The 21,585-nt window shown below is 35.4% G+C and overlaps 1 protein-coding gene across 13 annotated transcripts in view; it reads right to left on the bottom strand.

The window, feature by feature from the left end:
* The window catches only part of GPHN (gephyrin), a 762,070-nt gene extending 740,654 nt beyond the window's left edge, over positions 1-21,416 (bottom strand). For 10 of the 13 annotated variants that reach the window (XM_074290409.1, XM_074290412.1, XM_074290421.1 and 7 more), the window contains exon 1: positions 20,762-21,416. In XM_074290409.1, the coding sequence (XP_074146510.1) occupies positions 20,762-20,825 (64 nt within the window). In that variant the 5' untranslated portion in view covers positions 20,826-21,416. The remainder of the gene's footprint in view (positions 1-20,761) is intronic. The other 3 variants (XM_074290418.1, XM_074290419.1, XM_074290420.1) reach the window with 2 other exon arrangements.
* Positions 21,417-21,585: the final 169 nt, after the last annotated feature.

The raw sequence follows: 21,585 nt of genomic DNA, 5'->3' as shown, positions 1-21,585 counted from the left end.
ACTTTTCAATGTATCAAAAGTCGGCTTCAGAAAAATCTCAAGACATATATTCTTGGAAAAGAAATGGACAGTCAGACAGTAAGAAAGAAAGATAGACGGACAATCCATATGTTACATTATTATTCTCAAGATATTGAAAGCACAAGAGAAAAGATCTTTAGAGCACTGAGGTCTTCTATAAAGAATTTGAAGAAACAAAAATTTGACATACTCTGTTCAATTACCTTCCTCCCCCATTCCATAGTTAAAATCCCTTCAACATCATGTTCCCTTCTCTCCCCCTTTTTTCCAGTCTGGGAAGAGGAAGTAGATCTCTTTGGCAATGGCAATCCTTCTGTTTATATCTTTGATCCAATCATCTCCTCTCCCTAATTTTTAATTTCTTATCCAATAATCTCCACTCTTAAAAAAAACCTTTAATTTGCCTTCTCTTCAAGCTAACATCTTATAGTTCTCTTTCTGTCCATGATCAAACTCCTAGAAAAAGCAATCTATACTCATTGCTTCTATTTTCTCATTTCTCAGTCCCTTGCAATCTGGCTTCTCTCCCTACCACTTTACTTAAATCACTCTTTCAAAGTTAGCAATGATCTCTTTATTAGAAAATTCAATAGATTTTTCTTAATTATCATTCTTATTGACCTCTCTGTATATTTTCTCCTATTTTTGTTACATTGTTCTATCATGGTTTTCTTTTTTCTACATGTATGACCAATCTCAGTTTTTTTCAGTATTGTCATCCCTGTACTTTTCTCTTCTTTAGTGATTTTATCAAGTTGTGTTGATACTATTATCTTCTCTATGTAGATGATTTTCCAAATCTAAATATTTATCCCTCAGCTCCCTTTCCTAACTCTAGTCCCACATGTATACTGCCTATATTTTCACTTGGAAGTTTGAGAACTACTTCTAACTCAATATATCCAAAATAGAACTCATTACCTTTCTTCATAACCTTAACCCTTCCCTTAACTTCCCTATTTTTGGTGAGGGCATCTTCATCCTGGCCTCTTTACCTTCATTCACCCCCTATAATCTGTCAGTTCCTAAATCTTGTCAATTCCACTCTCCAATTATCTCTCATATTCTTCCCTTCTCTCTTTTCACACCACAACCAATAAGGACCAGATTTGATCCTTATTACTTAGAATATTATAAGAACTTCCTAACTTGTCTCCCTGAATGCAGCTTCCCTTCTCTACAATTAAAGCTTACCCAGATAATCTGACTGCAAACCAAATTTCTTTCTACCATACATATCACAAAAAGGTAATTTCTTAGCTATTAAAATGTCCCTATCTTTTGATAAGAGATTCCATGGATGGAACAGTATCTTGGACATTCTCTATCCAAGACAGAAAGGTCCCACAAACATACAAAATACTGATAACACTTTCGATAACAGCACAAAATTGGAAACAGACAATCAACTAACAATTTATTTAGTACCTACTACATGTTAGGCATGGTGCTAAACGCTGGGGAAGCAAAGAATGAATCATGGATTGCAGATCCATATATGCAGATGAAATGCAATATATAAGGGAAAGAGAAAAAAAAAAAGTAGGTACCTATCAAATGGAAAATGACTAAAGAATCTGTGGCAAGTATATATAAAGGAATCTTACTACACAATGAATGCTATAGAATACTATTGGTCTGTAAGAAACGACCAGCAGGATGATTTCAGAGAGGCTTAGAAAGGCCTACATGAACTGATGTTAAGTGAAATGAACAGAACCAGGAAATCATTATACATTGCAACAAGACTATACAATGATCAATTCTGAGGGATGTGGCTCTCTTAAACAATGAGAGGACTGAAACCAGTTTCACTTGTCAAGAAAGCCATCTACACCCAGAAAGAGAACCGTAGGAACTGAGTATTGAACACAACATAGCATTCTCATACTCTGTTGTTATTTGCTTGTATTTTGTTCTTAGTTTTTCTTTTCTTTCCTTCTTGAACTGATTTTTCTTGTACAGCAAGATATATGTATACATATGTTGGATTTAACATGTATTGAACTACCTGCTAATAGAAGAGGTTGTAGGAGGAAGTAGGGGAAAATCTAGAACAAAAGGTTTTGCAAGGGTCAATGTTGGAAAAATTACCCATGCATATGCTTTTTGAAAACTTAAACTGATACGAAGTAGAATCAAGAAAATAATTTATGCAATGACTTGACAAAACAAATGAAAAGAACAATAAAAAGGAAACTGAATGCTATGTAAAATTTTTTTGAGGCAATAGGGATTAAGGGACTTGCCTAGGGTTACACAGGTTGTATGTTTCAGAGGTCACAAATGAATTAAGTCTATTTGACTCTAAGGCTGGTGTTCTATTTACTGTGCCACCCAGATGCCCAAAGCTATGTAATTACAGTGACCTATGCATGACCCTGGAGAAAAGAGGAAAAATTGTTTTCCTTGTTTTCTTTTGAAAAAGTGGGTACTGCAAGTGGAAAGTACTTAATAAACAGATTGATATGTTAGTCAGTTTTACTGAACTTTTAAAAACTTTTTAACTATTTTTGACAAAGACTGACTTGTCAAGTAAGAAAGAGAAAAGATATACATTTAAAATTGGATGTGGAAGCTGGAAAAAAAGACATCTAAAACCTTTTTTTAATAAAATATTTTCCCCAAGGTTCCTGACAAACTTATTGTTAAGGATACTGGAAACTATGTGGATGCCCATCAGTTGAGGAATGGCTGAATGTTATAGTATATGAATTATATATGAATGTTATGGAATATTATTGTTCTATAAGAAATGATCAACAGGGTGATTTCAGAGAGGCCTAGAGAGCATGAACTGATGCTAAGTAAAGTGAGTGGAAGCAAGAGAACATTGTACACAGCAACAAGATTATGTGATGATCAACTTTGATGGATTTGGCTCTTTTCTACAATGAGGTGATTCAGGCCAATTCCAATAGATTTGTGATGAAGAGAGTAATCTGCACCCAGAAAGAGGAGTATGGGGACTCAATGTGGATCACAATATAATATTTTAACCTTTTCTGCTGTTTGCTTTTTTTTCTCATTTTTTTCCCCTTTTGATCTGATTTTCCTTGGGCATGGGCATATGTTTAAAAGAATTGCACATGTTTAATATATAATTGATTGCCTGGTATTTAGGAGAAGAGGGTAGAAAGAAAGGAGGCAGAAATATGGAATACAAGGTTTTGAAAGAGTGAATATTGAAAACTATCTTTGCATGTATTTTGAAAATAAAAAGCTATTATTAAAAAACATTGCTAATTTTAGAGTATATGTTTAAGATTTCTAAAATTATTAGACAAAATTCCAATTTTGCCAAATTAAAGGTTTTTATCCAACAGGAATTTTCCAAAATGGTATCATTTATAGAATATCTAAACCCAATAATTTTGAGATAATTTTTAAAGGACATGAGGCTGTATCAATCAATATTGCTCAATTTTTTAAACCTTTCTTACAAAAAAGTTGAACAATTAGCAAATATTAAGTATGTATGTGTGTGTGTGTACTTGTTTTCCTAATCCTTTTTCTACTTTTTAAAAGAAATAGTGTCATTCTATAAATGACATAAAGAAGTGTTACATAAAATATTTTAAACCTCAATTCCATATGTTCCTAGATAACAATCTCTGATATTTGGAAATATTTTACTTTAGAAATCATCAACAAAAGTCTAAGTATATTCATTTCTTCTGACTCTTAATTTTTTCCATTTTTTTTCAGCTTCCAGAGAAAAGAAATCTAGAGTCCTATGCCTTCAAGTGCAAATCTATGACCATTATATTTAGTGATGTGTTGACAGATTATTTAAAAAATATCCTTTTAAGAAAAAGACATAAAAAAGGAAGAAAAGTTACACAATATATATACTGGCACCTGGGCTAAATTCCTATCGGCTTAGCTCTTGAATAAAAAGTAGTATTAAAATCATTATACCTTGCCCTTACTGTAACATTTAAGCTGGTAGAAGGTAATAATTACTTCATTTTCTGTAGTATATAGCACAAAACAATATGTATGTACTTAAACAATTTGATTTAATATGTTCTGATCACAGGGATTTTTTCTAAAATTCTTCACTCATGCTTAAAATGTTTAAATAAAAAATACAAACTCTTTTTTGCTTAGCAATTACCTTTTCTCTGTATTTTCAAATGCTCCAAAGTTAACACAGCTGAAAAGCTTTTGATTTTTTTTCTAAATTTCACTTCAGCAACTAAAAGTAGATTAACAGGTCAGCATATTTTGCAACAGCATCAACAAAGCCTTATAAATGCAATGTTTTCTCAAATAATGGTTACAACAATAATAGAATACAAAATATAGATACATTTAAGTATCTTTGCAAAGAATACCCTTTCATATTTTCAATAACCACATGACAATCATGATGACAAACATCAACAACCCAAAGACAATCATAATTATAGCTTACCACTTAGAAAACTACTTGAAGATTTACAAAGCACTAGGTGGGCATTATTGACATTTTATTAATGAGAAAACAAGTTCAGAAAAGTACATAAGATCTGGGTCATTAAGATGAAATGATAATTGCTTCTTAGATTGGACAAGTAATTAATAAATAGGTCTTAGTTGACAGTATGTCATGTTTGGGTAATAGCAAGGAGGCTAAAGTCACTAATATGTAGTATGCAGAAGAAAGAATAAGATGGAAAACTGAAATTAAATTGAAAATCTTCAAAAATAAATCCTATAAAATTATTATCCATAGCTCTAATTTCCATAATCAAAATAGGCAACAAGCATTATTATGTTTCTTATATATGTCAAGCACTATGCTAAATGCTGAGGATATAAAGACAAAAATAAAACAGTTCCTGCACTCAAAGTGCTTACATTTTATTTGGGAAAACAAATATATACTTTACACATATCGAGTCAATAGGTGTTTATTAAGCACCTTCTTTATACTATGCAATATAATAGGAATACAAAGAAAAGCAAAAGATAATAACTACTACTTTCAAGAATTTAAGTCTAATGAGGAGACAACATGCAAATAACTAGGTACAAACATACTACAGACATGACAAATTGGAAATAATTAACAGAAGGAAATAAATCAAGGGAAATCTAGTTTCTTATAAAAGATGGCATATTAGCTAGAATTTGAAGGAAACCATAAAAACCAAGATGAAGAGTTGAGAAGGAAGAGCATTGTACATCTGGTGGAAAGTTGGTGGAAATGCCTGAAACTTGGAGATGGAGTGTTATGATTGAGGAACAACATGGAGGCTAATGTCATGAGATTGCAAAATATTTAGAAGGGAATAAAGTGTAAGAAAACTAGAAAGGCATGAGGAAGAGATTCAGATTATGAGAGATTTTAAACTCTAAATAGAGGATTTCATAATTGATCCTAGAAATGACAGGGGAAAATAAAATGCGGTGAGTAGAGGGTAAGATGACATGGTCAAATCAGAACTCCAATAAGATCACTTTCACAGCTGAATGGAGGATTGACCAGAGTGATAAAAGTTATGTGGCAGGCAGATCAAATGCAACACCCCAGGTATGAAGTGATAAGATCCTTTAATACCAATGTAGCAAGCAGTCTTTGAGAAGAGAAAGGGCTATATAAAAGAGATCTTACAGAGGTAAAATCTATAGGCCTTGGCAACAGATTACATATGGAGGAGGAGAGAGAGAGAGGTTTCAAGGATTATACCTATGTTTTAAGATGGGTAATGGGATGACTCTTTAATAATAATAGTGAAGGGTTAGCTAGGTGGCACAGTGGACAGAACACCAGCCCTGAAGTCAGGAAGACCTGGGTTCAAGTTTGGTCTCATTCACTAAGACTTCCTAGCTGTGTGACTCTAGGTAAGTCACTTAACCCCAATTGCCTCTGCAAAAAGCAAAATATTAATAATAGTGAAATTAGGAAGAAGGAGAATTTGTGGGAAAGTTCAGTTTTATTCATGCTGACTTTAAGATATCTACAAAGTATTCAATTTGAGATGTGATATGTCCAATAAGCAGCAGGAAATTTTTAAGACTGGAAGTCAGTAGAAAGATTTGAGAATCATTAGCAAAGAGATGATAACTGAATTCTTAAGAACTTGATGATAGGAGAACCACCAGGAAGAAAAAAAATCATGAAAACCTAAGACAGTATTCAAGGAGAAAAGGGAACAATGTCAAAAGAAGCAAAGGGGTCACAAGCACAAATATCTGCATATAGAATACAAATAGACATATATGTGTATTATGGGATATATTATATGTGTATACTATACACACACGAAGAAAACTTGTGATTTCATTGGTATCATCCAAGTAAAGAAACTTCCTTCTATTAATGCAAATCAGCAATCATCACTGCCAACTTAGTCTTACACAGTTGGGTGCTACAGCCACACTTCTGATTTATTCAATATCATATATATTCTATAAGGAGAGAAATACACATACACAGAGATATGTATTACTTATATATACATATATATGATCCTATAGGTTCATACAAGTGTATGTACATAAATGCGTACACACACACACAGACACACACACACATATATATGTATGTATAAAATAAACCTAAGAATTCCAAGGAATAGGCACTAACAGCTGGGAAGGGAAAGAAAGACAAGAAAGGCCTCATGAAGAAATTAATATTTGAGCTGAACTTTGAAAGAAGTTAGGAATTTTAAAATATGGTTAAAAGGAGAATAAAGGTCAGCCTGTGCAAAGTCACCGAAATAAGAAAAGGAATATGTAAAAAAGAATATAAAAAAACAAAAAAACAATTAAGCTAGGCCACTGTAAGTATAAAGAAAAGTATTGTAACAAGCTAGAAAAATAGCTTGGAGCATAAAGCAAAGGTTCTTAACTTGTGGAAGTTCTATAAACTTGGATGGGAAAAAAATTAAAAATTTAAATATAATTGGTTTCTTTATAATCTTATCTATATTTTATGCATTTTAAAACTTTCTAAGAAAGTATCTGTTGTCTTCAACAGACTGTCAAAGGGATCCATGACACAAAAAAATGCGAAAAATCCCTTTTAAAAAGATTTTTAATAGCCAAACAGAAGTTTAAATTTGATCCCAAAGGTTATGTGGAATGAGTGGAGTTTGCTGAGCAAGGAAATGACATGGCCAGACCTGTGTTTAGGAATATGACTAGCAACAACATAACAGATGAATTGGAGTAGAAAAAGACTTGAGGCATGAAGATCACTAATCCAGAAGAGAAGTGGCAAGGGCTTGAACTAGCATTGTAGACACAAGGAGCTAGATGTCAAAAATATTCTGAAAGTAGAATCAACAACACTTGCCAAGCAAAGGATATATGAGGGGTGGGAGAATCAAAGTGAGGAGTCAAAGTTACTTTGAGTTTAAAGATGTGAGTGCCTAGAAAGATGGTACTTGACATCTTTTTTATATATATGTAATCACTTTATATTTTTCTGGAACATAGTATGAATTTGAGAACTTGGCATTGATTTATTTATCATACTCAGTTTTCCAATAATATCCACTAAATATATAAATGTGGGAGATTTTTGTTATAAAATGAACTTGCTTTATTAGAATTAGAAAAATTTTCTTCTTTTAGCTCAAACATCCTTTTAAATACTTTGGCATCAATGCAATTTAAGTTCTACAGGGCTGGCAGGCTTCTGACAGAGGACAAGATGAATTGTTTGATAGAAAGCCTTAAAGGGAAGAGTAAAAGAAGCATTTATATAACACCTACAATGTGCCAGGCCCTGTACTAAGGCACATATTACAAATATTACCTCAGTTGATCTTCATAATAATCGTGCACAGTAGATGCTATTATCCCTATTTTACAGCTGAGGAACCTGAATTAAATACTTACCATGGGTCATACATCTAGTAAATATCTCGGGTTTTTTGATTCTACATCCATTGTTCTCTTCACTGCTTCACCAGCTGTCTCTAAAACACTGCATTTAATTACCTCTTAAGTCTTAAGGAGAAGAAATCCAAGACTTACATATCTGGAATACACAAAAAGACATGAGTTGTTCGACATTCCTAATGAACAACAGCAATGGCAAAAAGGGTGATGGCAAGAAGGGTCATATGCTCTGAAGATGAAGACATGACCAGAATCATCCAATTAGACAAATAGCTATGTAAGTGACATAGGGAATGTTAAAAGCATTGAAACAGTCCCTAATACTAAGATAAGATCAAAATGGGTCCATGATTTAGGCATAAAGAACGAGATCATAAATAAATTAGAGGAACATAGGATAGTTTACCTCTCAGACTTGTGGGGGAGGAAGGAATGTGGAAAAACTGGGACACTGATGCACTGTTGGTGGAGTTGTGAAAGAATCCAACCATTCTGGAGAGCAATCTGGAATTATGCCCAAAAAGTTATCAAATTGTGCATACCTTTTGATCCAGCAGTACTACTACTGGGCTTATATCCCAAGGAAATACTAAAGAAGGGAAAGGGACCTGTATGTGCCAAAATGTTTGCCCATCAATTGGAGAATGATGGGGTAAATTATGATATATGAATGTTATGGAATATTATTGTTCTGTAAGAAATTACCAATAGGAGGAATACAGAGAGGCTTGGAGAGACTTACATCAACTGATGCTGAGTGAAACAAGCAGAACTAGGAGATCATTATATACTTCAACAATGATACTGTATGAGGATGTATTCTGATGGAAGTGGATATCTTCAACATAGAGAAGAGCTAATCCAATTCCAACTGATCAATGATGGACAGAATCAGCTACATCCAGAAAAGGAACACTGGGAAATGAGTGTAAACTGTTAGCATTTTTTGTTTTTCTCCCCAGATTATTTTTACCTTCAGAATACAATTCTTCCTTTGCAACAACAACAACAAAATTCGGTTTTGCACATATATATTGTACCTAGGATATACTGTAACATATTTAATATGTATGGGAATGCCTGCCATCTAGGGGAGGGGGTAGAGGGAAAGAGGGGAAAAATTCGGAACAGAAGGGAATACAAAGGATAATGCTTATGTACTGTCAAAAAAAATGTTATAATTGTAAAATTAAAAAAAAAAAAGTCCCTGAACTTGTGACAACTTAATAAACCACATGATGAAATCTTTCAAGCACTATGAAAAGAGACCATGAGATAGGCAATATTGTAAAGACTCAACTCCAAACACTACTAAGATGTCCAAATAAGCAGCTTCCAAGAAAACACAGAAGATGTGGCAGGAAAAAATGGACCCATGATTAAAATTCCATTCCACAGGAAAAGGAATAATGAGAATGAAAGCCAAAAAGATAGAAATTACAAGTAATATTACCAGAAGTCTAGCAAGAAGGCATAATTACCTTCTATTATATCTTCAGAATAGATAGTTATATACTGATTGAACATGCTAATAAAGGGAATGTAATTTTGGGATTGCAGAAGCTGAAATCCACAGGAAAAACAGCCACACCCAAAGTAAAAAGGGGGATTACAGGTAAAGATTGTCCCACATACCAAAAACAAGTAATATAACTTCTTCACCAGTTGCTTATGGCTCCATCTTATCCAGATTCAAAAATTTCATGGAAGTAATGATGAAAACTGGAAATATGCCAAACACAATTGTATTATCCAGGGGATCCCAAATAACTAAAATATTTCAAGTATCTAATAAAAGACACATTATTTTACAACTATAAAAGGATTAATATTCTGTGGACTAGATGATAAAGATAATGATCAAGTCTATTCCACAGGAAAACCATCCTATAATTTGAGATATATTAAAATAATTTTACAATTCTCTAAAAATGTTTTTGGCATCAAAAGAAAGAGGGACACTCAGATTTTGATATGCCCAAAACAACACAATAACAGTGAAATTTCAGTCAATCAGAAAAAAAAAAAATGCATTTATTAAGTAGTTTCTATATATCAGGAACTGTGCTAAGTACTAGGAGTATTAAAAAAAAAAAAAAAAAAAAAAAAAAAGGCAAAAACTACCACAGTAGAAACAAATATTTAAGAACTCTGCTAGGCAGTGTGCCAAACCCACAGAATACAAATACAAGCAATAAGAAAGATAGCTCTTGTCCTTAAGGAGCTTACACAGAAAAAAGGGACCTGAAAAGCCTAAGAAAGGGGAGGTAGAATGAAATTAGAGATCTGAATATGATTTTATAATCCAGAGAAAATTAGGAAGAGAGCACAGAAGGGAATAATGACAGGGTAGCCCAGACTCCTTCACCAAATGGAGGCCCCCGGAGAAATCCAACCATAAAAGAAGGGGATAGGTCCAGCCAAAGGATATCCAGAAGCAAGCAGGCTGCAAGGCATCACAGGATGTCTAGTGTAAGAGGCCCTAGAAGATAAGGGAAATTCCAGAATGAAAAGCCATATAGGGATGATTTTGAAATACAAAAATCACTAGCAACTCTGAGGCCAGGAAAGACCTCCTACAAAAGACAAGAAATGAACAGAGTACTGAGAAATATAAAGGAAACTTAAGGGATGTGAAGAGAAAGCATTCCAAGCATGAGGGAAAGAGCAAAACCATGAAGTTGAAATAGTAGTATTGTAAGGATTAGCAAGTAAGCCAGGAATGCTAAATTATTCATGGAGAAGAATAAAGAAACTTAAGAAAAATAGGAAGGGACCAAGTTATGAAAAACTAAATATCAAACAGAAGACGGATTTGATCATAAAGAGTCCCCAGGGATTATTTATTTAATGAGAGAGGGCAGTGAGAAATGTGGCATGCTTAAACCTGTGATTCAGATAAAACATTTGATAGCTGAACAGAAAAATAGATTGGAAAGAGAAGGAACTTAGACAATTATTGCAATAAATCTAGATAAGAGGTGATGAAATCCTAAACTAGGATGATGGCGAAGGAGACCTATAAAAGAGTGTGTGTTAGAAATGACAAGATTTGGCACAGTTGGGATATGTAGAATGAGTGAGAATTAAGAAATGAAGATGAGAGAGAGACTGTGAACCTACATGATTGGAAATTCAGGAAAGACAATAAGGCTATACATAGAGAGATAGGAATCATCTACATAGAGGTCATTGAACCTAGTTCAAAATTTAATGAAACTGATTTCAGTTCAAGGTATTGACTATAAACAACATTATTTACTTTTAACTATCTACACAGCCTGCACAAATTTCCAGAAGTAAAATGTTACTGTTAAAATAAATAACTATTTTAAAAATAAAAGAAATTAAAATTAACTATTTGAAGGAGTTGGTAATATTTAACCTTGAGAATCAGAGAATGATTTCATCATTCAACTGGAAATGTTCTCTCCAAAATTACCAGTGATCTCTTTTGTCAAATCTTCCCCCTCCCCCCCAGGCTGAGGTTAAGTAACTTGCCCAGGGTCACACAGCTAGGAAGTGTTAAGTGTTTGAGACCAAATTTGAACTCAGGTCCTCCTGAATTCAAGGCTGATGCTCTATCCACTGCACCACCTAGCTGCCCCTTTTGTCAAATCTAATAGTCTATTCTCAATCCTTATCCTTCTTGTCCTCTATTTGGCCTTTGACACTGCTGATCTCTTCTCCTTGAGACTTTCTACATTTTTATGACTATTCTCTTTTTGGTTCTCCTTCTACCTGACAATTTCTTCTCCTTTGCTGGATCTTTATCCAAGTTTTACTTGCTAACCATGGTGTCCCCTCGGGCTCTATCCTGTGTCCTCTTCTCTCTATATACTATTTCATTTGATAATTTCATTAGCTTCCAAGGACTCAATTATCTTTATGCTACGATTTTCAAAACTAGCTCGATTTTCTAGCTCTAAAATCTTTTTCTGACCTCTAGTCTCATGTCTTCCTTATTAGACATTTCAAACTGAATGCCCCATAGAAATCTTAAACTCAATATGGTCAAAAATGAATTCATTATCTTTCTCACAAATCTTCTAATCTTCTCTTCCTAATTTTCCTGTTACTGTCAAAGATACCACAATATCCTGACAGTTATGGAGGCTTAAAACCTAGCGGTCATCCTTAACTACTCACTCTATCTCATCCTCCCCCTCCCCCTCCCCCATATCTAATCTGTTGCCAGGGCCTGTGAGTTTTGTCTTTGTAACATCTCCCCATTAAGCTCTATCTTCTTGTCTCAAGCTTCTCCCCTTTCTAATCCATTCTTCACACTTAGCTGTCAAACTGATCTTCCTATAGTTCTGACCATGCTTTCTAGCTCTTTGTAACTTTCAAGATCAATTATAAAATACTGTTTTAAAGTCTATCATAATCTGGTCCCTTCATGCCCTTCTAGTCTTACACTTTACTACTTTCCACATACTATGAAATCTAGTGACACTGGGTTTCTTGCTGTTCCTTAGACATGATATTCCACCTCCCAACTCTAGGAAATTTTACTGGCTGTCCTATGCCTGGAATTCCCTCTTTCTCTATTTCTTTCTACTTGCTACTTTTCATTTTCAAATAAAATCCCATCTTCTTCATGAAGCCTTTCCTGTTCATCTTTAATTTTAGTGCACACTCCTGAAATTATCTCCAGTGTTCTGTATACATCACAGTTATACACAGTTATTTACATATTTTGTCTCCCACCATGGAGGACTGTTTTTTTTTTCCCTTTCTTTGTACACTCAGTGCTCAGAACATTACTATATGCTTGATAAATGTTTATCAGTTTGACTTGACTCTTGAAGACTTGGTCTTGATTCTCCTCAGCAATAAGATAATACATCTATTATGATCTCCCTCCTCTTCTTTTCTACTCTAAAATATCCTCTAAAACACACATCCCCATTCTCTCCTCTTTTGATTTTGTTAGGAAGAAATGGTCATTCTCTATTCAATGCCTTCTCATCTCTCCTGGAACTCATTCCTTTCTTACCCTCAGCTTCTATCTGCCTGCTTCTCCATAGTCTTAAAAAACCATGTTCAGATGTACCCCATATCCTACACTTTAAAAAACTTCATTTGAATGTCATCCTCTTAAGATACATTTCACTGCCAAACTCCTAAGAATAACTGAGGACTCTTCTTTTTTGGGGGCCTTTTCCTCCTTTAGCCTCTATGTAGATGACTTCAGCAGTATTGATCACATATTCCTAGATGCCTCTCTTTCTTTTGGCTTAATGTCACTCTACTCTTTCCTATTTTTCCGCTTATCAATTTTTTTTTTCCTTTGGCAGGATAATCATTTATTTCCTGGTGCGTTAGTTTAGATTCCCATCAGGATTCTGTCTTGGATCAGAACTTCATAACTGAGTGTGTACTATGAATTCAATTATCCAATAAGATTATTTTAAAAACTAAACAGCCTAGTTTAATCTCTATTCTGATATCTTCTGGATGCCCCATATCTCAAATTCAATATGTTCAAGAAAAAACTAATTATCTCTTTTCCTAAAACCATACTTTTATCTAAATTTCCCTATTGCTAGAGGGCATTACTAATCGATCTCTTTTGCAACCTCAGTTTGCATCCAGTTTGCAACCTCAATCATGCCAGAGTCTTACACCTCCTCCACCACTCCCATCTTAGCAAATCTCCAATAGATAGATAGATAAAAAAGTGACTATAATATTTCATACTATGACAATATTGGATTTATGCCAGGAAGGCAGGTTTGATTCAATTATTAGGAAAACAATATAATACATTATATGAACAAAAATAATAAAAGTAAAATAACAACGGTGAAAAGCTTTTGAATAAATCTAAATACTCATTTTTTTTTATTAAAGCTTTTTATTTTCAAAATTTATGAATTGATAATTTTTCAATACTGACCCTGGCAAAACCCTGTGTTCCAAATTTTTCCCCTTACCTACCTCCTCCCGTAGATGGCAAATAATCTAAAATATGTTAAACATATTTTTAAAATATGTTAAATCCAATATATGTATACATACTTAGTATGCAATTATCGCGCTACACAAGACAAATCAGATCAAAATGGTAAAAAAAAAAAAAAATAAGAAAACAAAATGCAAGTAAGCAACAAGAAAAAGAGTGAAAATGCTACATTGTGATTCACAATCAGTTCCCACAGTTCTCTCTCTGGGTGTTAATGGCTCTCTTCATCACAAGGTCATTGGAACTGATCTGAATCATCTCATTATTGAAAAGAGCCAAGTTTAACAGCATTGATCTTCCTATAATCTTGTTGCTGTGTATAATGATCTCTTGGTTCTGCTCATTTCACTTAGCATCAGTTCATGTAAGTCTCTCTAGGCTTCTCTGAAATCATCCTGCTGTTAGTTTCTTATAAAACATTCATATTCCATAACATTCGTATACCATAACTTATTCAGCCATTCTCCAAATGATGAGCATTCACTCAGTTTCCAGTTTCTTGCCACTACAAAAAAGGCTGCCACATACATTTTTGCACATGTGAGTTCCTTTCCCTTCTTTATGATTTCTTTGGGATATAAACCCAGTAGAAACACTGCTGGATCAAAGGGTATATGCCCAGTTTGATAGCCCTTTGGGCAAAAAATACTCATTTCTTTAAAAAAATAAAATAAAAATCTAAAGCATATGTAAATAGACTTCATGTGATACAGTACCCATTTAAATCAAAGAGTCAGAATTATATGGAATAGAACAATATTAGAGACCTTTCCACTAAGATAAAGGGTAAAGCAAAGATTTCCAATATCATCTCTGGCATATTGCTATAGATTTAAGAAAAAAAAATAATAATAATGAAATAAGCATAGGCAAAGAAGAAACAAAATTATTTGGTTTTGCTGATAACTAGGTTGTCTATTTAGAAATCTCCCAGAGAATCAACTTTAAAAAACCTAATTAAAACAATAAAGTAGAGAGATAATAAACAGCATTTAATAGCACTTTTAAGTTTACAAAGCATTTTTAATGTGTTAACTTATTTTCTCTCATCAGTAGCCTTGTAAGATAGGTAAATTATCCCCATTTTACAGATGAGGAAACTGAGACACAGAAAAGTTAAATAATTTGCCCAAGATCACACACTTAAGTGATTGCGGACAGCAAATCCTGAGCTCTAGCCACTATTCAATAAAAGCCATAAAAATCATCAGAATTTGTATATATTACCAACAAAATCCAACAGCAAAAGACAGAAAAAAAATTTCATTCAAAATAACAACAGGATGTATATAATCAAATTCCACATTGGAACTATACAAATACAACTACAAAATACTCTTTATAGAAATAAGACAGATCTAAATAATTGAAGAAATATTAATGGGCCAATTCAATATCAAACCATATCAGCATAGGAAGTTTGTATCACACATTAAGGAAATCACATTATCTGGATTAAAAGCAAATATTCAAAAACATAGAAAAGGTTTAAACTTTTATGCTTCAACTAATATGTTTTCATATAAATATTATCACAGGTAATTCTTAGCTCTCTTTTAAAGACACTGATTTGATACAGAATGAGTTTTTATTGTGTGTTCTTCACATAATTTGAAAAATGACTGAACCAAGTGATCCAATTGAAAGTTGATGACAATGACTGAAAATCAAATAGCAAATATGTATTTAAGCCAGACACTAAGTACTAAGGACACAAAGACAAAAAAAGATAACAAAATCCTTACTTTCAAAAATTTATATGCTATTTAAAATAGTTTTAAGGCTCCAAATTTGTGCTGAGGATATAATGGCATATTCCTTCCCACCCCACCCCATCCCCCCCAAACCCCAAAATGACAGAAAGCAAAATACCTTCAAGCTAAATTAGTTATTTATTAATATGGCACTCTATGCTAGTATTACCAGTGATTTCCAGGAATTTTTTTTAAATTAAAACTTCAACTTTTCATTTTCATTTAATCCTCTATATACTTTCAAGATAAATATTAAGGAGCAACAATATATAGCCAATCCAAAAATTAATCTGAGAAATAGTCTTGCTTAAACAGTAGTCACTTTAGACTACAATCAAGTAATATTAATATCCATATATATATATATCCATATATCCATATATCCATATATATATATATATATATATATATATTTAGTGGGTAATGTGACATAATAGAAAGTACACTAAATATGAATTTATATAAGTGTTTGAATCCTAACTTTGTGACCTTGGGAACTTTTTTTTTTTTCCTGATCTGTTTCCTCACTTGAAAAAGAAGGGGATTGCATTAGATGTATTTTTGTACTTTTTGTATCTAAAATCTTTATGTTGCTTTTAAGAATTACCTTGACTGAGCATACTTTCTGGTTTCTGTCAATGGTAGTAAGTGATCTGCTTATCTATTTAATCCTGTCATTCTCAAAATGAAAATTCTAAATTTCAACAAATATTGATTAACAATCTACTATGCAGAGAATATAATACAAAGTCCTAGAGAAGATTTCAGCAATGTCTTCATCTCAAAAAATTCGTCATCTCAAAAGTTTATGATTAAGAATGTAGAAAGTTTATGAATGATTACAACATATCAGTAAATGGAATTTTCAAAAAATATTTGTGGCATTTGTAGATAGCTAAGATTTAATAAAGACAAGTCTACTCCAATTAACACTTTCATTTAAAAAAAAAAACAAAACCTCACCAGCTTACTTTAGAATCTGAGCTTTCATTAAAAAATTGTATTTATATGCTACTGAAATGCAGATAAATATTTTTATAGTCACAGTGTTCTGATTTCCAATAAGTTTTTAAATCGATAATAGCTATTGTTTATGTTTGTACTTATTTCTCTTGATGGCATTATTATTATATTATATTAAACATCCCTCCTCCTCCCTAAAAAGTCTCATTTTTCAATAGCTGCTTTCTTGATAACATTTAGTCCTATGATATAATTGGTTCTAATGTGCCTTGAACTTGTTGATTAATTTGGACAATAGCTAGTATAGATGATAAATTATAATATTAATGATAACTATTGAGTTAATTTCTACTATTTCATATTTCAACATGAAATGTCAATTTCATACACACCTGGAACACAGCAAGCATTTAAAATAAGTGATTTTAAATAACTAACTCAATCTGCTTTTTAAAGGAGAAATGGCTTTCCGCCTTGATTTTTTTTTTAAAGACTCCTCCAAAAATTGAGAATGGTGAGAAATTTTATTTTTTAAAAATATAATTTACTGTGAATATCAATGAAATGTTGAGATTACCTGCAAATATAATAACCACTGAGACAGTCAAAAAAATCATCACACTAATTATAATTATCTATCATCCAAATTTAGGTTTAAAACAGAAAATACTACCTTCAGATTAATCATTAGTTATAGGACTACCTTAAATATATATTATAATCATAATAAGGAACAAGGAGATGTTTAAAAATTACATTTATTAATACTGTATGTTATCTTCCTTTCTGGGAAATCAACATAAAAGTTATAAAATATTTCAAACCTATATGACCTTTTTTCAAAAGGTGACATTGTTTCAACATAAAATTTCCTAATCAACTGATTTTTATATATACTATCTTATGTTACTGTTTAAAATGTGTCCATAATCTTAAGCAGAAAAATTAAAGAAACATCTATATATAGCTGATTTCCAAATTCCTAAATAATTCAAAAGATCAAGTAAAAATGAAGCACTTATGTCAAATATTGGACCTTCCTACTATCATGATTTTAGGAAATCATCTCATACAGGTATTGTAAGGAACTTTCAATATATCACAGTAAATTGCTGAATTCAAAGCGGGAGAGAATACAACCAATGTATCAGGTGAAAAATCTAAAAATACAAATATCTTTCAAACATATTTTTAAGAGGTATATGAAGACATCATGTAGAGTTGATTTTTTTTTTTTAATTTCATGGACTCCTTTGGCATTCTAGGGAAACCTATGGAATCTTTTTTTAAAAAATGGTTTTCAACACATAAAAAAATACATAGAATTAAAAAGAACGGCAAGTACATTGAAATAGTTATCAAGATAGTAAAAAATAAAAATCAAATTCACAGACCCCAAGTTAAAGAATGCCTGATATGAAAGAATCAAGTCAGTGTCTTATAAAATAACTCAATACAATTTTAATCCTATGATTGAAAAAAATTAATACAATTGCCATAAAATTCTTATATAAAAATGTACAATATTTGATTCTTTCATATTTTTCCCAAAAATACATACCAATACTAAGCAGAGTAATGACTTATTTCAAAACACACATAAGACACAGAAAAATGTTCCTCCTCCCCATGTCTCACCTTCCAACAAAGAAATATCAACAACTTTTGTCTTCATGCATTGTAGCTTTTTATAGGGGGAAAGTAAAGCAAGTCTTTTTTTACCTTTTGGTACCAATTCTCCCAAAGCTTTCCTTTTCTCTTCACCCCTATTGCTACTGTATTATTTCAGGCTCTGAATATCTTTCACCTAGATTACTGCAACTTCATCTTTTGAGGAACTCTTCATCTATTGCATATTTCATTTCCATTGTAAAAGCTATATCTCTAACATTCTGACTGTCATATGCCTTTACCTCTAAAGATTTATGAATCCTTATCCTCTGCTTCAGAAGTTTTTAGACAGATACTCCTACAATTCCTCAATTCCTCCTATAATCCTCTACCTCTCTACTTAAGTAAAAAAATATTCAATACTTTTTTCAAATATAAATCCACCTCTTATTCAAACTTATACTACCTTCCTCACAATGCAAGCTCAATTGTAAAAGAAATCAGTAAAGATATTGTATACTTAGAATATTTGTTCAGTTTGCAGCTATCCGTATTTTCCAATTGCAAGCTCCTAAAATGGCTTTAGACTGTATCTTTGCAGATACTTTGTATAATGCTTCTATGAGTTTACTGAATATTCCACCCTTTATTGTTAACTCCAGAGACAGGTTCTTTTTCGAGCTAAGATTCAGACAGTAGCTTGTAGAATATAAACAGAAGAACCAGTTTACATTCAATCTGATAATTTTGCAGCCAGATTCTTTGTTTAATTTAGCTAATTCCAGGAAACTTTGAGGAATCTCAGTACCACTTAACAATTTCAGCACCAAGAAGAAAAAACAGCGAACCTTCTGACTTGGGGGTTTCCTTCTTTAAAAAATCATTTGAACTAGCTCCCCTGCCAGAGGCTTTCAATAAGAAAAATTCAACGGCCCAGAGTATCAGCATTGGGAGGGATATCCAGTTCCACATAATGAAAATAATCAATAAGCTCAAGTCTGAATTAAAAAAAAAAAATTAAAAGCCGGTAGTTTGGGGTCTTTTTCCACCCAGCAGCCTAAGGAATTTTTTTTTAAACCATAAAAGACATGGCCATGATTTTAGTTCTTCCTAGAGCACTATCTCACTTTGTCATATGTGGACATACAATGGAGGGGAGAGGGAGAAGACAACCTTAGATTCCCATCAACAAAGTAAATTATTTTCCATATCTCAAAATCAGAGGTTCATCACTGAATCTGCTTGTATTTGCTTCAAGCCAAATATCAAAGAGGTGGTCCTTTAACCCATTTCACCATGTCTCTATTACACAGTAACGCAACAACTATAGAAACCAAAGCACAATCAAAACCCTTCAGAAATAATTCACTTGCTATTTATTTATCCTGGGAGTCATGTCCTGCAGCAACTGCCTGCATATCGCCGAACAGAGGGTTATTACCCAAATATAACGCAACCAAATCAGACATGCAGAGCACACACATCGAAGGAGAAGGAGGTAAACGCGGGCCGGAGGAAAAGTGCGCCTTTTACCAACCTCCGGACCTTCCACCAGTTGGGGGATGGGAGATATGTGCTAAAGAGTACTGGGGGATTCCCGAGTCAGATCGGGGTTGGAGTAGTAAGAGAACAGGATACGACCACCTTGTCTGTGTAGAGTACCAAAGCTGTGGTAGGAAAACGGAGAGGGGGGAGGGGGAAATAAAAATTTACCTCCTTTCTCAAGGAGGCAAAATGCAGATTCCATCACCTGTCCTCATGCAAGGTGCTCTCTCCTCCCTAGGGAGCGACTGGTCAAGAGGTGACAGGTGGGGTGGTAACGGAGTTTGGCCAGGCGAACACTCCCGGTAGTGTCCAGCCAAAGCCTTATTCTTATTCAACCATGGCCAGAGCAGCTCCAGAAGCTGCCGGGTGTATAGAGAAGAGGAGGAGGGAGAAAATCAGAGAAGGGGCGGACACTGAATCTCCCCCCCCCCAAAACACACACACACACACACACACACACACACACACACACACACACACTCTCTCTCTCTCTCTCTCTCTCTCTCTCTCTCTCTCTCTCTCTCTCTCTCTCTCTCTCTCTCTCTCTCACACACACACACACACACACACACACACACACACACACACACCACCATACCACACCACACCACACCACACCACACCACACCACACACACCTCGGGAGGATGCGCTCGGGCCGGCGCGGGGCGCACGCATTGCTTCCCAATGCGGGGTCCCAGCACGCCGAGCTCCTTCCCTAGCCGCGCGATCAGTGCCCCGCAGCGCCGGCCCCTTAGCTCTCCCAGGAGGCCGGGGACTCCGGCTTCGACTCCAGCGGCAATAGCGGCAGTGCCGGGCCCTGACATGCTGCGGGGGCGGCAGCAGCTCTCAAGGGAGGAGGAAGGGGGGAGACCCCCGGGGATACCCCAACCCCCAGCAGCGCCGCCGACTGTCAGTCAGTCCCCCCCTCCAACTCTGCGATTCCCTCCCCCCTCCCGCTCTCCCGGGGGCCGCAGAGAGGAGCGGCCACCGGCGAGAAGCCCGAGGCGGAACCGAGGAAGCAGCCGAGGGGGTCCCAGCATCCCCCACCTGTCGGTTACCTGTGAGGACCCCGACGCGGATTTGGTGGTCGTGGTTGGTGAGGATCATTCCCTCGGTCGCCATATTTCCCAGCGCAGTCACCTCACAGGCAGGAGCCGAGAGAAACCCGGGGCCCGGAGCGCGCGGGGCCGGGAGCGCGCTAGTGAGCAGGAGAGAGGGAACGCGCGAGCGCGGAGGAGAGGAGGAGGAGGGAGAAGGGAGGAGGAGAAATGGGGAGGAAAAGGAGGAGGAAAGGGAGGAGGAAAGAAAGGGGGGTGGGGACTAGAGGCGACTCGGCCCAGGCGGCCGAGGGGGAAAGTACGAAGAGGAGGAGTCAGAGCGCGTGACTAGGAGATTGGGGGGTCGGAGGCAAAGAAAAGGGAAAAGAGCCGCGAGAGGCAACTGGGCAGCGGGGTCGGAATGGGGAAAGGGGAGGAGTGCACTGACGCGCTCGCGCCTTGAGTATCCGCGCGAGCCAAGTCCGGGCTGGAACTGAGGACTCCTGAGAGTAGAGGTCCTGCTAGGCGGGAGGTTGAGGCAGTAGGGGCAACGGCAACAGCTGCTGGGATCTCGCTCTCGGAAGGCGAAGGACTTGGGGAGGCCTCTCGGAGCTGGAGTGGGAGCCTCCGGGAGCTAGAGTGGCGATGGGGAGTTTCCTGGGGTGGCGGAGGTGGCTGGGTTGGGGTTGGAGGAGAGGCGGAGTCACGGGCTGGGAAGAGGAGCCAGTGGGAGCATGGAGAGGTGGCTAGGGGAGTGACTGAGGAACTGCACGGGTTAGGGAACCTGCACGAGCCAGAGACCGAACGTGGCCCCGCGCGCAGTGGCGCGCGGCCTGTGGCACTCT

Source organism: Sminthopsis crassicaudata, chromosome 2 (assembly GCF_048593235.1).
Source record: "Sminthopsis crassicaudata isolate SCR6 chromosome 2, ASM4859323v1, whole genome shotgun sequence".
Lineage (NCBI taxonomy): Eukaryota > Metazoa > Chordata > Mammalia > Dasyuromorphia > Dasyuridae > Sminthopsis > Sminthopsis crassicaudata.
This window is presented reverse-complemented; position numbering and strand designations above follow the sequence as displayed.